This window comes from Gallus gallus, chromosome Z (assembly GCF_016699485.2).
Source record: "Gallus gallus isolate bGalGal1 chromosome Z, bGalGal1.mat.broiler.GRCg7b, whole genome shotgun sequence".
In the NCBI taxonomy this organism is placed as follows: domain Eukaryota; kingdom Metazoa; phylum Chordata; class Aves; order Galliformes; family Phasianidae; genus Gallus; species Gallus gallus.
This window is the reverse complement of record NC_052572.1, coordinates 53,584,516-53,600,728: the sequence shown is the minus strand read 5'-3', so window position 1 is coordinate 53,600,728 and position 16,213 is coordinate 53,584,516. Positions and strand designations below refer to the sequence as shown.

General features: G+C 45.1%; 1 protein-coding gene across 4 annotated transcripts in view; it reads left to right on the top strand.

Moving 5' to 3' along the window:
- Positions 1-8,980, top strand: part of TRABD2A (TraB domain containing 2A) — an 84,886-nt gene extending 75,906 nt beyond the window's left edge. For 2 of the 4 annotated variants that reach the window (XM_004949321.5, XM_003643049.6), the window contains 2 exons: positions 4,576-4,830; positions 8,239-8,980. In XM_004949321.5, the coding sequence (XP_004949378.2) occupies positions 4,576-4,830; positions 8,239-8,419 (436 nt within the window). In that variant the 3' untranslated portion in view covers positions 8,420-8,980. The other 2 variants (XM_004949322.5, XM_040656188.2) reach the window with 2 other exon arrangements.
- The last annotated feature ends 7,233 nt before the right edge of the window (positions 8,981-16,213 follow it).

Below are 16,213 nucleotides of genomic sequence, written 5' to 3'. Positions count from 1 at the left end.
TAAGGAGTCTCCCTTTTGCCCCCAGAGTGTCCTTATGCAACAGATAAGAGGCTCTGGGACTGGCAAAAGGAGAGGGTGTGAGTAACAGTCAAGACCCTGGAAGGGACAAGTACATTAAGTTGATCCAGCCAAGCACCTGTATTTGAACCACTACCACCAAAAAAAGGCAAAGTGTGTTAGTGATCGAGAGTCAGTGTAGTACCCATTTCCCTCCTGGACAGTCTCTCTGGAGGTAAAAAGCTGGACGTGAGCTAGCAGTGTGTGCTTGCAGCCCAGAAGACCAACAGTATCCTGCGGTGCATCAACAGAGAGATGGCAGCAGGGAGAAAGGGGGTCGTCCCCCTCTACTCTGCCCTCTTGAGGTCCCTCCCTGCATTACTGCGTCCAAGTTTGGTACCTCCAGCACAAGAAGGACGTAGAGCTGTTGGAGCAGGTCCAAAGGAGGCCACAAAGATACTCAGAAGGCTGGAGCACCTCTCCAATGAAGAAGGGCTGAGGGAGCTGATCTTGTTCAGCCTGGAGAAGAGAAAGCTCTGGAGAGAACTCATTGCCTTCCAGTATTTAAGAGAGCTTATAAACAAGATGGAGACTGACTTTTTCCATGGGCACATAGTTGATAGGACAAGGACAACTGTTTTAAACTAAAACAGGGGAGATTTAGATTAGATGTTTATAGGAAATCCTTACTCAGAGGATGGTGAGACCCTGGCACAGCTACCCAAAGGAACTGTGGGTGCCCCACTCCTGGAGGTACTCAAGGCGAGGTTGGATGGGGCACCGGGCAGCCTGAGCTGGTGAGTGTCATCCCTGCCCACAGCAGGGGATTGGAACTGAGTGGTCCCTTCCAACCCAAACCATTTCATATGATTTTATGAATCTGCTGCTCTGTAAAGAGGTAGGTGTAAGGAAATCAAGGTTTGATGACTGTGGGAAGGAAGGCTAGATCTTCATGCATCAGGGAGGTAGGTATCAATATTTCTTAGGGAAGCTAGGCATCTGGTTTTTCTGACCATATCGTCAGAGTTCACTGTCCAACCAGCACCATCTGTGTCTTCATAAGTACTCAGTTTGTCACTAATTGCATCTCAGACACTTTATCAGGGGGTGCTGAACAGAAGGTCTTTCCTGAAGCCTTGACTTAAAACTGACTGAGTGAGCAACTTGAAAAAAACAACGCTTTAGTGCTAATGTTTCTGAATGACGTGGTAACAAAGAGTTTCAAGAAAAAAGTGAGATATGTAGGAGGAGAACATTTGCATTAGGGGAAAGACCCATGGCAAGAGTATGTCAGAATCCATGGGGAATGATGAAAGCACTTCTACATTTGTATGCCTTTTCCAACAGTTGCTCAGAGGGTCTCTGGAAGAATCACCTGTAGGCGGTGTTGCAGAAGAGGTTATGTACATGAGTATCTGTCATTCATGGTGCTCCAAGGCTGCAGGTATCTAAATAAGGAGCTGACCATGCAGAATCTCCTGGCCACATACTTGGTAGAGGAGGCTGCAGGCAATAAAGTACTCTTATCTACAGAGGAGGGTAATGGTGCCCACTTAAGAGATTTTCATTGATAAAAAGATTGACACAGTGGAGAAAAATCAAAGTAAAGGAAACCATAATCAGAGGACCTTTAAAGAGATAAATCATGTCCCTGGAGACAACAGGATGTGTGTCAATCAGTAAAGGGAAGATGAAGGTTGGGGGATATGAGGATGTTGTGGAGGAAGACTGAAGTATCATGGCACTTCAGAGGTAATAAAGTAATACTATGACAATCACAAGGATTCTGAGAGGAATGAGTAGCCCACAAATCTTTCTGCACCAGTCTCTGTCACATAAAGCTCACCACATGTGATTTTCCTTGCAGGAAGTAAGATCATACTCTCTTCATTTTCCACCTACTTCCTCCCTGATTCTGCAGGCCACAATCTCACTTACCCCCTTTCAGAATGGATCTTCTTTACTGCCTGTCAAGGAGATGTGTTCACAGGGATGAGCTAGCTTGAAAACACCAGCCATGTCAAAACATGTATTTTGGACCTCTTGCTCTCTGTGGCTTTGCAGGACAGAAAAGAAACACTCCATAATGCTGGGAAGGCTTCACTGACTGAAGTCATGTTTCTGCTCAATGGTCTGTACTCTTTTGTTACCTTTCTGAGTTCCAGTCCAAGCCAGTCTCCAATTTTGTCCTGTTAAAAAACAAACAAACAAACAAACAAAACAAAACAAAACAAAAACTTCTGCATCTATTATCTTTATAAAGTAGTCTGTAGATCAGTTAAATATTTGTGTTGTGCTCTGTGTGTTCACGGAATGGATTGAGTATGTAAGTTTGTGCAGAGACTTCTGAACATGAAAAGAGATAGAATCTCTGTTCCAAACAAGGAAGAGAACTGTGGGCGAGGAAAGCCAGGAGTGGATAGGAGACTGCATGCAGGCTGCATATCTTGCAATATGGGTGGGGAGATGCTGCTTGCTTGAAGTATTATGAAACAGAGCTTGAATAATCAAGGTGGAGCTGGTTGTTTCTTTGAAACATCCCCTTTACACTACACTGAGTTAGAATAGCCCTGACAGCCATTTCTGGGGTCTTGACTGAGTGATCTCTTGGGCTCATAGAATCATAGAAACACTTGAGTTAAAAGGGACGCTTAACGGCCATCTAGTCCAACTCCCCTGGAATGTACAAGAACATCAGCTGGATCAGGTGCTCAGAGCCCCATCCAGCCTGACCTTGAATTTCTCTGGGCTCTCTGGGCAATCTGTGCCAGTGCCTCACCACCATTATCATAAAAAAACTTATTTCTTATATCCAACCTAAATCTCTCCTCTTTCGGTTTGAAGCCATCTCCTCTTGTCCTTTCACAATAGACTCTGCTGAAAAGTCCGTCCTCTTCCTTCTAATAGACCCCCTTCAGATATACTAGAAGGCCACTCTCAGGTCTCCCCAGAGCCTTCTCTTCTCCAGACTGAACTACCCCAGCTCTCCCAGCCTGTCCTCATAGGAGAGGTGTTCCATCCCTTGGAACGTTTTTGTGGCCCTCCTCTGGACACACTCCAGCAGGTCAACGTCTCTTCTGTATTGAGGACTCTACATCTGGATGCAGTACTCCAGGTGAGGCCTCATCAGCACAGAGCAGAGGGGCAGGATCACCTCCCTTGCACCCCCTGGCCATGCTTATTTTGATACAGCCCATGATACAGTTGGCTTTCTGGATTGTGAGGGCACATTGCTGGCTCATGTCCAGCTTGCTTCTACCAGCACCCTCAGGTCTTTCTCAGCAGGGCTGTTCTCCATCCTTACATCCTACAATATGTACTGACAGTGGGGGTTGCCACGACCTAGGTGTAGAAGTTGCACTTGGATTTGTTGAACCTCATGAGGTTCTATCAGTCTCACTGCTCGAGCCTGTCTGGGTCTCCCTGGATGGCATTTTGTCCCTCATGTGTGTCTGCACCCCACAGCTTGGTGCCATCTGCAGACTTACTGAGGGTGCTTTTTTATCCATATTTTTAAATCCGGGACCTATGCAACTAGAAAGCTAAAGGCCTGACTCCTATTTCCCCACTGTTAGCTATAATTGCATGCAAATATCATGTCTGCTTTGGGGCAGTGCTGTAATTACTCAGCCTCTTACCATCCCCCCACACATATGGACCTCCATACTTGTCTTAAACAATCCTTAGAATTCACCAGTTCATGCTCATCAACAAGCTTATCTGAACGGCAGGACAACATTATCTTCTTTTGCAGATCATCGTGGAGACAATATAAGTTTACGTTAGAAGTAAGTACAAGAGTAGTGAGTTTAGTCCTGGTCTCATAGGTCTCAGAAGTGCCTCCAACCAATGTTTTATAAATAGTGTGTATTCACTACTTTATACCACCTGGCTTAATGAAAGAGAAGGTGCTGTGATAGTGGCCTTGATGCTGCCATCACTAGTCTACTCTCCGTGCAGTTGCTTGCAGACTAAGCGGTCTGAAAGATTGATTAATGGTATATTGAGCCACTTCCTTCTAAGATAATCATTTTCAAGACGCATTTCTGCAAGCAAGACCAGAGTCTGTGGACTAGCTTGTGGCTTGCCTTCTCTACCAGTGAAAGTCATTGACTGAGGACTGGCTCTTGGTGTGCCTTAGTTGTCCCATCCCTGCCCTTTATCCCCATCAGGACAGGAACTGCTGGAAGGAACCAACTGAACTGTGTTCTGCTGGAATTCAGATTAGAATAGTATGGTTTGACCTCCTCTGACTTTGAAAGTGATTCCTCTTTTGTCTCTTTGTAGGTATGCGGTGTTATTCCCAACTGCTCTTATACGCTGGGCCAGACTGCATCTTTCTCTCTGACCCAAATTACCTCTTTTCCAAAGTTTTTTTTTTTTTTTCTTCATTAAAGACAAATATTTTGTTCAGTATATTTACTTCAGGAAGAGGAAACAGGAATACAAGGCAGAAAAATAACCATACTTTTATATCTGGAAGAAACATTTGTTTTGTATTGAGCCCTGATGATATCTGTACCAAGATTCTGCCTCAAAGCCTTTTCAAACATTATCCATGTTCCCTCCTTCTTCCAGCGGAAAACTCCCCAAAACCTTGTTAGCCTTTTCATCGTCCTCACCAGTACATCACCCCTATGTAGTGTCCCAGGAGCTCCCAGTGCCGTTGCATACCCTGAAGGAGGAGGAAGAAGAGCTCTTGCCTCACCTGCTGCTCCCTGATGGCATCGATGTGCTGGAGAAGGTAGAGAGAAAGTACAAAAAGAAGAAGAAGCAGCAGAAGAAGCAAAGACTGCGACAGTTTAATGACCTATGGGTTCGCTTTGAAGAAAGGTAGCTAACGGCTGGGAAGGGAGGTGGGCTTGGCATGCAAATTGGATTTTAGCTTGGACTGATCAAGCAAGTAGGCCAAGCTTCTGCAGAAGTTAGATACATTCTGTAGGATCTGACCTGCCTCACCATGATTCTTGCTGAGACATTTACTCAGAGCTGCTTCCTGCATGGTTAGGTTGGTGGAGAATGAGGCATAACATGTGTGGAAGCCTTGCCTAAAACATTTTACATTTGAGCTCAAGAGATTTTGAGCACATGGTACTTTTCTTAATCACAGATGACTGAGTCCACTGATAGATGTACAGCCTAAAGTCTTGGATCTTTACCCAAGAGCAGCTGCATATGTGGAAACTCTCATGTCTAGCATGTGTGCTCCATGCATTTGGGCAATATTTATACAGTATTTCTAGTCTCTGTATTCTTCCAGTACTAAAGAACATACAAGCCCTGAGGCATTACAGGAGATCTGGAAATGGGGATGACAACCCAAAGCATGATTAAGATGAAGAATGGAGCGTGCTGTGGGGAGAAGGTTCACATCCTCCCTGCAGTTTTCACACAGAAGAACTTTCTCATCTATAGGAATTACAGCAGCCTGCAAAAAAGCCTACTTCTCCCTCAGGAGCTATACTTAGGTCTGTGGCTGAATGTGAACATTAATGTTTACCTTGTGTCAAATAACACACAGGCCTGATGCTAGTTCTTCTTATATCTCTGTCATGTTCATGTTGAAAACATGTTATTTTTGTGGCACTGTAAATAACTAAAAAGGTCAAGATGATGGAGAAGAGCTGCAGTTCTTAAACTGAAGTTTCTACATTCATTTCTTTCTCTCTCAAAAGCATATTCTTCCTGGTCCCTAAGGTGCTGAGTATAACCCCTATGCTGTGCTTTATCATGCCTCTTCGTCCCAGCTGTACCACTGCTTTTAGTAATACATTGCTAACTCAGGCTGCAAACAGGTGCAGCAACTGTTGGTTTGTTGTTTTTTCTTTTTTTCTGTTCCAAACATTCAGCCTTTGTCAAACTTTTTAGATCAAGCTCTTTTCCCTCTTTCCTAGAGCAATTTTCACTCCTTCCAAACTAAGTGCATGTAGTCTAGGGGGAAAGGGAGACAAATGCATATAGAGGTTTGCACGCCCACTGGCAGACGTATACACAGTCCAAGATATACCAATTCAACAAATTGTTTTATTAATCACATCTGATGCTGTGTTTTACTGTAACATTCAATTTCATAGAATCACAGAATCGTTTGAGTTGGACAGGACCCTTAAAGGCCATCTAGTCCAACTGCCACGCAGTGAACAGGAACATCTGCAGTACATCAGGTGCTCAGAGCCCCATCCAGCCTGACCTTGAATGTCTGCAGGGATGAGAGAGAGTCCAGGGACTACATTTATTTCTATTAATGTAGTTGATACCAGCTATTTGTGAATAGATCTTTGGAGCTTCTCTTGACAATCCATTTAGCTGAAACACCAACTAATGATTTGGAGTCCTTGTCAGCCTAAGCTCCCGCTCTATGGGATCTTCCGTTTTTCATATGCAGCTATTCTTGTGAAGTTCAGGAGCATCAGTGGGTGCCCTGAAGTAAGCATCAGTGCCTTCAGGAGATAGAATATTGGAGGATGTGTTATTGTGACCGAATTGGAGATGTTTTAGGGGAGCACGCTGGATTGCAAGTACCACAAGACAGTAGTGAAGTAGAAGCAGAGGTAATTATGGTAGCTTAGGAAACTATGACATTAATACGGGAGCAGAAAACGCCTGATTTCCTTTTTGTTTGTCATCTTTTCTATCCTCTACCAATTAAGTCATCCTTCGAGCAGAAAACCTGCTTAGGCGCCAGGCTCTTACTGCATCTGGCTGCCCATGCGGCCCTGTGCCGAGCAGACAGCCCCACCTGGTGGCACTGCGGACAGCCGGCTCCTGCTTGCACAAACTCCCTGGCTGCCTTGTCACGGGAATGCTCCCAGGTCCCTGATGCATGAGCCTGCACCATTCATAACTTCACGCCTGGAAATGTGAAGGATGAATCTTGAGTGACCTAATGCAATTGTGCGGTGGATTTGGCTGAATTGCTTTGGTTCGTGCTCCTGTGTCTATGTATCAGCTAACAGCTGTATTTGCTGTGCTGCCTGCTGGCTTCTCTGCTCAGACCTCCTGTGGGGACCTTCACAGAAGGGTAAGATTTTTTAAAAAGGATGCTAATTGCCTTTCATTTCCCAGAGCATTCTTGCTTTATGCAGCTAGCTAAAATAAGGCAAGAACAGAGCACAACAGTTAGGGACTAGATGCAGGAAATATGACCCTGCTGTTGTGTTTGGCAGGTAGATTTGCTTTTGACTTTGTCAGAATTTGTCTTCCATTTTCACAGAGCACCGTGATACCCTGGAGTGCACATCAGCCTTGTAGCTGTGGCATCACTCATGGCTTTAATCCATTGTCCAAAGAGAAAAATTGTTTGTGTAGACACTCCCATATCTCTTCTGAGCCTCAAACTGAGCTGCAACACTGCAGGAGCTCACTCAGCTCTGGGCAGTTCGTGTCAGCAGCCTACAGGGTAAAAGTCCTCTCCTACACCACGTGCTGCCATAATGGGAGCATAGTATTCTGTAGGCCCTCACTCAGCTCATGCTCATCACTAGCCCAGGGTCCTCAGTACCACCAGAGATATTTTGAGACACCGTGATCTTTTCGCAGTGACTTTTCTGTTTTTAGGAAATATTTCTGGCAGGGTCTCTTTCTGTTCTTAGGGGATGTCATTTAAACCCTTTGTAATCCCTGACCTGTGGAAGGGAACAAGCTGCGTAGGGGTCAGTGTAGTCCAGACTAAGGTGCACATAGAGAATTATGGTAGGGGAAAATGGATTCAGCTGAACGCAGGTGCCTCAATACTGTAGAGCTGAGCTGAGCAATTCTGCTGCAGGGATGTTCCTCTGAAGTACAGGCGGTCTTGTTCTTATCTTCTGCCTAGCTTTAAGGCAAGCTGGAGGTTGTTAGGAAAGCTGTCACCTGGCCCACCTGCCTGCCCGTGCAGGAGCAGAGATCAGGCTGCCTGCGTAAGTCTGAGCACTGCTTGTGTTTCAAGGCAGTCCCCACCCTCCTCAGCTTATTCTATGTTCTCCCTCAAGACTGATTCATTGTTAGTTGGGCTAGGGCTTCTGTACACATCAGTTCACGAGAGAGCTGCCTGTGCCCCTGAAGAAAAGGAGGGGCAAGTCTCTGCCATTACGAGGCACAGTACTTTGGTGAGCATGGAGCCACTATGAGAGACCATGCCCAGCATCTTGGGTTCCCAGAAGATGGGCAGTGGGGCACAGAGGCCAGCAGTGTCCTGCTGTGTGGGCTTCAGCCAGTTCTGGGCTAAATCTGGACTGACGTTCTTCTCTGCTTGCCTTGCAGTGCCACCGACCCTCCTCCCCGTATCCGTATCATCAATGGCTACATCACGGTGGAACCCCAGCCCCGGGGCCATGGACGATTCAGTCCCGCTCGCACAGACACCAGCGGCTCTCACCAGCTCTCCCACTCCCTCCTGCTCTCACTACTGACTTCGGCTATGCATCTGATGAGGCTGCACTGAGGTGTTAGGGGAGCCGAGCGGCAGGGCTCGCCTCTTAAAAAGAGAAAAAGAGACTTAAAGAAAAAATAATAATAAAAAATTGAAGACTTTGTGAGTGGGACACCTATTCTGTGGGGTGTTCTCAAACTGCCTCCTTTTCCTGAACCTGGATCATTAACGCTGTTAACTGGTTTGACCTGCCCAATACAGGAGAAGATATTTTAATGGAAGTGTTATTTATCCTTCTCTTGCAGAAGAGTGACTTCTTGTTATCCCATAATGCTTTGGGGAAATGTATAATGTTGCTATAACATAGCTGTTGTTTAGCTGTACGAGCCCAACTGAGTTACACTTTTTGCACCTTCAGTGCCTTGTGTGGAGATTTACACACCACTAGCTTGTTTATTAGAACAAAGTATTTTGGTCATATGAACACAGCTGGGAGAAAGAGATTAGTATTTTATGTCTCTTCTGGTAATGCCTTTAATTCTTTTCAATTCCTGCTCATTAGGGCTCCAGATTATACATAAAAGTTCACAACAACACCTTCTACCATAGAATAAAACAGTAAAGACTTGCAAACAGAACGTTTTGTGCTGTCTGTTTAGTACTGTTGTAAGATGGATACAACTTCACCTCCAATGTCCAGACTTGTCTGGTAAACACTAACGTATGTTTAAGGAAAAAATAATTGCTGTGTTTTTGCAGCTTCTGTTTACTCGTGGTTTTTATATTCGCCTCCAAAATAAGAAATTTTCAGTAGGTGATTCTGCAATATTGGATTCAGGTTTCCCCTCTTTATCTAAATCAAGAACATATTGTTGTTTTATTGTTGGATTCATTTTCTGGGGGGGAGGGGAATCTTTTTTAATACTTCTGCGAGGTTAGATTCTGCTCCAGGAAATCTTCAACAATTTTCTACTGATGATCAGACTTTCCAAATTGTTCTCGGTCCTCTGCTGCCTACTTAGAATGAACATACTGTTGACTGATGGCTCTAGGAACACTGGAAGTAGTGATGCATGGTTTTCTGTCTCTGTGCGGGATCTCCACTTGTAACCATGCTGACTCATCTTATGAGAAACATGTCCTCCCTCGTCTTAGAAGGGCTTCATCGCACAGGAAGGTCTCATGAGATTTTTTGTCTCACCTGTGAGAGAACTTAGCAAATTCAGGACTTGGTGCCTTGCATGCACAACAGATACCTGCCCCTGTGGGACATCAAAGGATATGATTTCTTCAGACTTCTCTTCCTATGCAAATGCTTCACTACTTTTCATTGCCTGTAGAATCACCCAGTTTCCTCATCCTTCTGCTGTACACTTCTGCTTTCCTCCAGGAGGAAGTATGTTTCTAGGTGTGCTAACAGACTTTTCACCTCAAGATCTCAAATCCCATCCACTTTCAGGAGGACTGTACATAAACAAAACCTCAGTTTGGTGAGGAAAACAAAGAAAGCAGAGGCTGAATATTGCTGTTCACAACAGTACAGTAGGAAAAGAAGTTTTTATGCCCTGGGGTAGAAGACAGCACCAGTTCATTGTATATTCCTTACCCAAAGACGTCAGCATCTCAGAGACATTCTGTTTTCCATGGGATGACATAGCAGGCAGGTTGATGATGTGCTCCTTTCTGTCTCCCTCTCTGACTGGTCGTCTGCTGGTGTAAACTCTCATAGACTTGGTGTGTCTGGCCTTATTTTCCTTGGGCTCAATTTGATCACATAGGAGATAGCTTAGTTACAACCATACCCCACAAGCCTGACAAACTGAGCAAATGCATGTGTATTTATGAGTACATCTGAGGCAGACATGAAAAGCGTTACATCAGAGTGTTCTGCTGTCTGCTAGCCCATGCTTTGGCATTGCTTGTCCTCCCTCTGTCCCCTCTCAGATGCGGCACAGGCTCAGTAGGCTCTGCAAACATTGGAAGAAAGGTTTGGAAAGCTTTCATGCCCTTTTTCCATTACCAGATAAAGGCTGCTCTTCATAAAATAGTCACAGACTGGCAGTTCTCTTTGTTCACTCCTCCACAGTTACTCTTGTGTTTCACCTCTGTGCTGAGTGGAACAGCCACCATCATTGTTCTTAGACTGGCATGAGAGATGGGTAACGGTAAGACGCTCATGAGCAACAAAGACTAGAACTTGTACTATGGATGACTCAGTTTTGGTGATGCCGCTCATTTGTAGGTTGTTTCCAAGTGCCTGACTGTCAGGAAAACAGAGATGAATTGTGACAGATAGCTTGCTTGCAAAGGCTGCGTCCTTAGAGTCTTTCAACCCAATTTCATTCAAGGTATTTTTGAGAGTTACCTGGGCTTGACTTGACACTTGTTGACTAGCCTAGTGGTTTGTACCCTTCATGTCTTCATCCATACCAACCATTGCTCATGGGCTGTCGAACAACAAAATCTTGAAACCAGAGCCTTATTCTCTCTGCATGTGCTACTCAGCTGTTCTGAGTGGCCTCTGTGGAGTGCCAGGTGTTGCTCCAGTTTCTCTCTAGTTCCAAAACAAGGAATGTTTGCTTGAAGCTGGAGCAGCACAAAGTTCCTAGGGCCTGCTAAAGTCTCTGGGCCATGGAGCTTGAGAAAAGTAAGCATTCCGTATGCTCCCAGAAGGCTTCACTGTCCCTCCAGCTGTCCCGCCCATTAACTGATGTACGAGGGCTGCTCCAAAAGTAATGCCTCCTATTTTATCACATTGGTCCACGATGTCAGAGGCAGATATTAGTGGTATGGGAGTAGAGGTTGAACTTTCCTGCTGGTATCCAATTACATTTTGTTGCCATGTGGCGTATGGCAGCAGAGGGGCAGTCTGGCAGAATGGGGTCTCATGGTAGTGTGGATGAAGCATGGATGTGTCACTGAACCCCTCCATGCAAAAGAAATGACACCCATGACGGTGATCAGTGCTAGATGGAGACCACACAGTGGGTGTGAGCACAGTGAGGTGATGCGTTTCAGCAGTGGTGACAGCAATAGTGGGCCACCTCTGCTGGTGAGGTGTTTATGTGCACAGCGTGCAGGCTCCTGTTCATCACTGGTGAAAATGCACAGCTAATGGTAGTGACTGTGCTGAAAAATAGTGCTTTGTAACTGAGAATGCGCTCTGTCAAATACTGTTAATGTGCTCCTTGTAGCTGTTCTAGTTTCCATGGAAATAAATAGGAGGCATTACTTTCAGAACGACCTGTGTAGCTTTGGTTGCCTTGCAGTCTCTCCCAAGATCTGTCAGGGTAATGGTGAATAGCAGACTTGATTCAGAAATGAATGTGAATCTGCAGGTGCATCCTTCTTTAGTGAAGGAGGTGAAACTTGTCTCCCAAACTACACGCCTCCCCATTTTCTAAGTGGTATAACAAAGCGTACTTTGCTATGGCTGAACATCACTTTCCATTCTCCTTCCTTTGTACTTACTAATTAGTCAGTGCACTCTGCTCTCCCCCACCTTACTGAAGCTGTTTTCATAAAACATCTCTCCAGTGTTGTGTGTGAATTGATCTCATTTGAGGTGATTGGAACTATTGCCTGCAGGTTTCTCATGGCCAAGATTTCTCAGCTGGGAGGCTGGTATGTGCAAAGTCATTAACAGAACTTAAAAGCTCACTCTGTTCAAAATATACTGGATTGAGAATAAAATTCCCTCTGGATTAAGCTGCAACCTTTGTAAATACAGAACTTCTCTTTGTTTTGGCAGTTGCTGTGCTCCTATAAACATCACTGTTACTCAGCAGTGTATTGAGATATCCTGTGAATATTTGTTGCTTGATTAAGCTTCACTAATGGACTCCTCTGCCATGACAGGTATGCTGTTTAATCACTGGAAGACTTCACATTTATGTACATAGCTAGGAGAAAACAGGAAGACAAACATCTTCTTTGGGAAAAGGGCTTGCACATAAGTTCCTGTGTTTCCCAAGATAGGCTTTGTGCCTCATCTTTACTTGCTGATGAAACAGACCAGGCATTAGACACCATTCATTCTGAAACTGGTTCACCTTCCAACAACTACTTCCTGGAATTTCACAGCTCCTCCTTTGTCCTGCCCGTGGCTTTTAACACACTGAAGCTTTATTTTTTTGGTATGTATTTGATTAGCAGCTAGGACCGCTTGCGAAGCGTGGTGGGAGGCATGGCTTCACTCAGCGTGCTTCCATCCACCTTAATGTGCTTTTCTAAGATACAATTTTCTCTGAGCTGTGAATGCCCCTTACTGAGCTGGGGATCCGGTGCCAGTTTGCTTTCATACCTTTTCGGAGTAAGATTTGAAAAATAAAATTACTGAAAGAAATCATTGCTCTTCAGATGGGGCCCATAAATATTTTACACGTGCCTTCTAGGTGACGGTAACCGTGTGAAAGGAGATGCATGAGCTGTGCAGCTCATCTCTGACCCTGATGTTCCGTAAGGATCTTACACAGTTCTGTTATTTTAAAGGTGCAGTAGTGGGAAAGGACACATATTATTGCAAACAAAACAGACAAAAACGACCCCACCTTGCACCGTGATTCACGTTTCTTTTTGTGCTGAATCTGTCCGAAGGATTTGTTTATTTATTTTTCTGTTTTTAACTTTTAGTACAGCAAAAACGTCCAAAACAGAGTGGGGGGGACGGTGAGGGGGAGGAAGTGCAGGTGTAACAGAAGGTGGATAAACAAATAGAAGTGAAGAAATCTAAGCAATTTGCTTTATCTTCTCTCTCTATGGTCCTTTTTTTTTCCCCTCTGCAACAGAGCTTCAGGGGAAGATACAGTGCTCTTCAGTAGGGATAAAGCAATGAAATGTGATAACACTTTAAGAGCAGAAACTTGTCTTCAGATGCTCAGGTAGTCTGACGACTGTTCTGTACCCTGTAGAGTTTAAGTAGCTGTTACTCCATAAATAAGCGGTACAGTTAAGCAGGTTACAATGGCTCTTTCTGATCAGGTGTTTGAAACACTTTGAGACAGCCTGTAGAAATGGTCCTGAAGTCTGTTGGAAAACCAAGCAATGAACTTTGTAAGATTGACTTTTCCTGTGGCTTGTTCTCCAGAAAATTTGGATAAAGCACACCACTTACCCTTACCTGGCTTTATTGCAGTGAAATACCTAAGGCCGTAAGGCTACCTTCCTGCAGCTGTCTATGTTCTGTGTATTGGATAGTCACTGGATCCGTCATGTGAACATTCCCGAGTCATGCTCAAGTTTATCAGTCTCTCTGAAAAGATAGACACAGTACTGGCAATCAGCCCTCTGAATGACTGAAACCTCACATTAACTAGTGTTGAGGACTAGCATGCGTGACACGGTGTACATCATATCGTCCAAGATGGTTTTGCTGATGATGTATCTCAGTATGGCACACTGGGGTGCATGGATCCAGATGGAAGGCTGCTGGTGGAATCAGACTCCTCAAGGTCTAGAGCTGGTGCTACCTCTGTGGAATTGTGCAAGCTAGTGTAGACATAGAGACAAAGCAGCTCTGGCTCCATTACTCGTGGGTAAATAGTGCTCTTAACAAGGCTGTACTGAACGTGTCAGAAAACATGCAGATTGCATGTCTCCTTCTTCTACCTTCTAGAAACAAAAGCTTTGAGTATTTCAAGCCTGTCATTCATTTAGTGAGCTTTGACTATGCTCCTTTATATTCAGGCTAGACTGCAGTGGATGTGCTGCCACGCACAGTCACATACCATGTTACTGTGATGGCCCACCACGTACATATGTAATACAGTGTTTGAAAAACATTCCAGGAGATGGATTTTATACATCTGATATAAACATTGCATAAAGTATGAATTTGCTGGCTTTCCCCAGAGGTCACTGGAAAGCAAGACAACTTTCTCAGGCATTCTGATGGTGAGTACCCGGTCGTGACTCCATGTGGAAGATTAAGTGGTGTGTGGAGCTTTCAGCTGAACTTTTGTATCATACTGGGTAGTTATCTGCATGTGGACCTTCAAGGGTATGAGCTTGAACCTGAGTGAATCAAACTGACAGTAGTTTTTAAAGGACTGGGGAAGAAGTGCTATGAGAAAGGAAGATCTTCAGCTCCTACCCTGACATTTAAGGTGAGAAGATGTGCAGTGATGTTACATACACATATCCATCCGTTTATCCATACTTACCTGATACAGTAGTTCCACATCTGGAATTTAGCAGGCCACATAAACCAGTTTCTCTTGGGGCTTTGATGTTTTTAAGCACTGTGCTACTGTGTAAACTGCACACCCACTCTGAGCAGTTTTCATCAATAGGTAAATAACTCATATGCAGGCTACTGCAAGACACACGTGAACACAGGCTGCTTTCCCCACAGTGGCCTGAATGTTGAAGTGTTAGCCTCTTAAATACTATCCAGCAGTCCCTATTTCCTTCTCACAGTGTTGTATACTTTCTATGTAGCTGTCATGGCTCACTGGCACAGCTGTGCTGTTTGTGACATTGGAACATGTTCATGATTGTACAGCTTTGCAGAGAACTTTGTATTCCAGAAAGTGTCTGGGCACCAACCTGTGCAACTTACTGTAGGGAACCTGATTTTGCAGAAGGGTTGGACTCAGTGATCTCTGGAGGTCCCTTCTAGCCCCTACAATTCTGTGATTCTGTGAGTCTGTGATCTCTAGAGGTTCCTTCCAACCCCTGCAATTCTGTGATTCTGTGGGGAGGTTTTTTACAGTAAGGGTGGTGAGGCACTGTCACAGCTTGCCCAGAGGAGTGGTGGGTGCCCCCCTACCCATCCCTGCAGACACTCCAGGTCCGGCTGGATGGGGCTCTGAGGTGTAGAGCAGGGGCTCTACACCTGATCCAGCTGTAGGTGTCACTGTTCATTGCAGGCAAGTTGGACCAGATGACCTTAAAGGGTCCCTTCTGATGCAGGCAGTTCTGTGATTCTGTGATTAGTCTGAAGTTTTGCCATATTTAAAATGGTGCAGGAAAATATGCAGTATTTGCCTCCAGAAACCGCCAAATAGGGTGTAGGATCCATCCCCATTGGTTTGAAGGGCCATGACGTAGCAGGAGAGCCTCTTGAAGTTTGATCAGACTTCTTGAAACTTCATGCCTGAATAGCCTGGATGTGTGTAGTTTAAACAGAAGGAAACATTCCGTTCATCTGAACTCACAGCAATTCTTATTTTTTGATTGTTCTGGATGCAGTTATCCATTATCGTCCGATAATGATAACAAATATCACGGTTGCCTGCGAAAGGCAACACCCAGGCAGCTTCCTGTGAAGGAGTGCTGCGTGGCCAGAGAGCCCCTTCTCTTCTCCACTTGAGCAAGTACCATTCTTCCTTCTGTATCTGACTATGGGCCTACTTGCAAATCCTTTGCTGGGTATTGCCAAGAACCTGTCGCAAGCAATTTCGCTTCTCCATGAGCAGAGCACCTCAGAAAGCCTGTGCCCAAACACGGTCAAAGTGAGGAGGGGGACACCTTCCCAAACAACCATCAGAGACCCCGAGACCTCTGCGCAGGTGCAGAAGACTCAGTTTTGCTTGTGTCACCCATGTATCAATGGGATCAATATGTAATAGGTAGGAGTGGAGTGAGACCTTTGGGACTGTAAGCAGAAGGCAGTGTAAAGACACGGGTGCGCTTGACTGGTGGAGGTGATCCACCTTGTGCCCTGCGTAGAAATAAAGCAGTGCCTCCTCTCTCAACATTTGCCCTTGCAGTGTGCTATGGGAGGTTCTAAAGCAACGATAACAGCAGCATGGGAGGCCTCCAGGTCCGGCAGAGGTCAGACCTCCGCCGTGCGCAGCGCTGACAGAGGCATTGGTAGCAACACGGAGACTTTTCTGTAATTTTATTGCAGAGTCAACTCTTGGA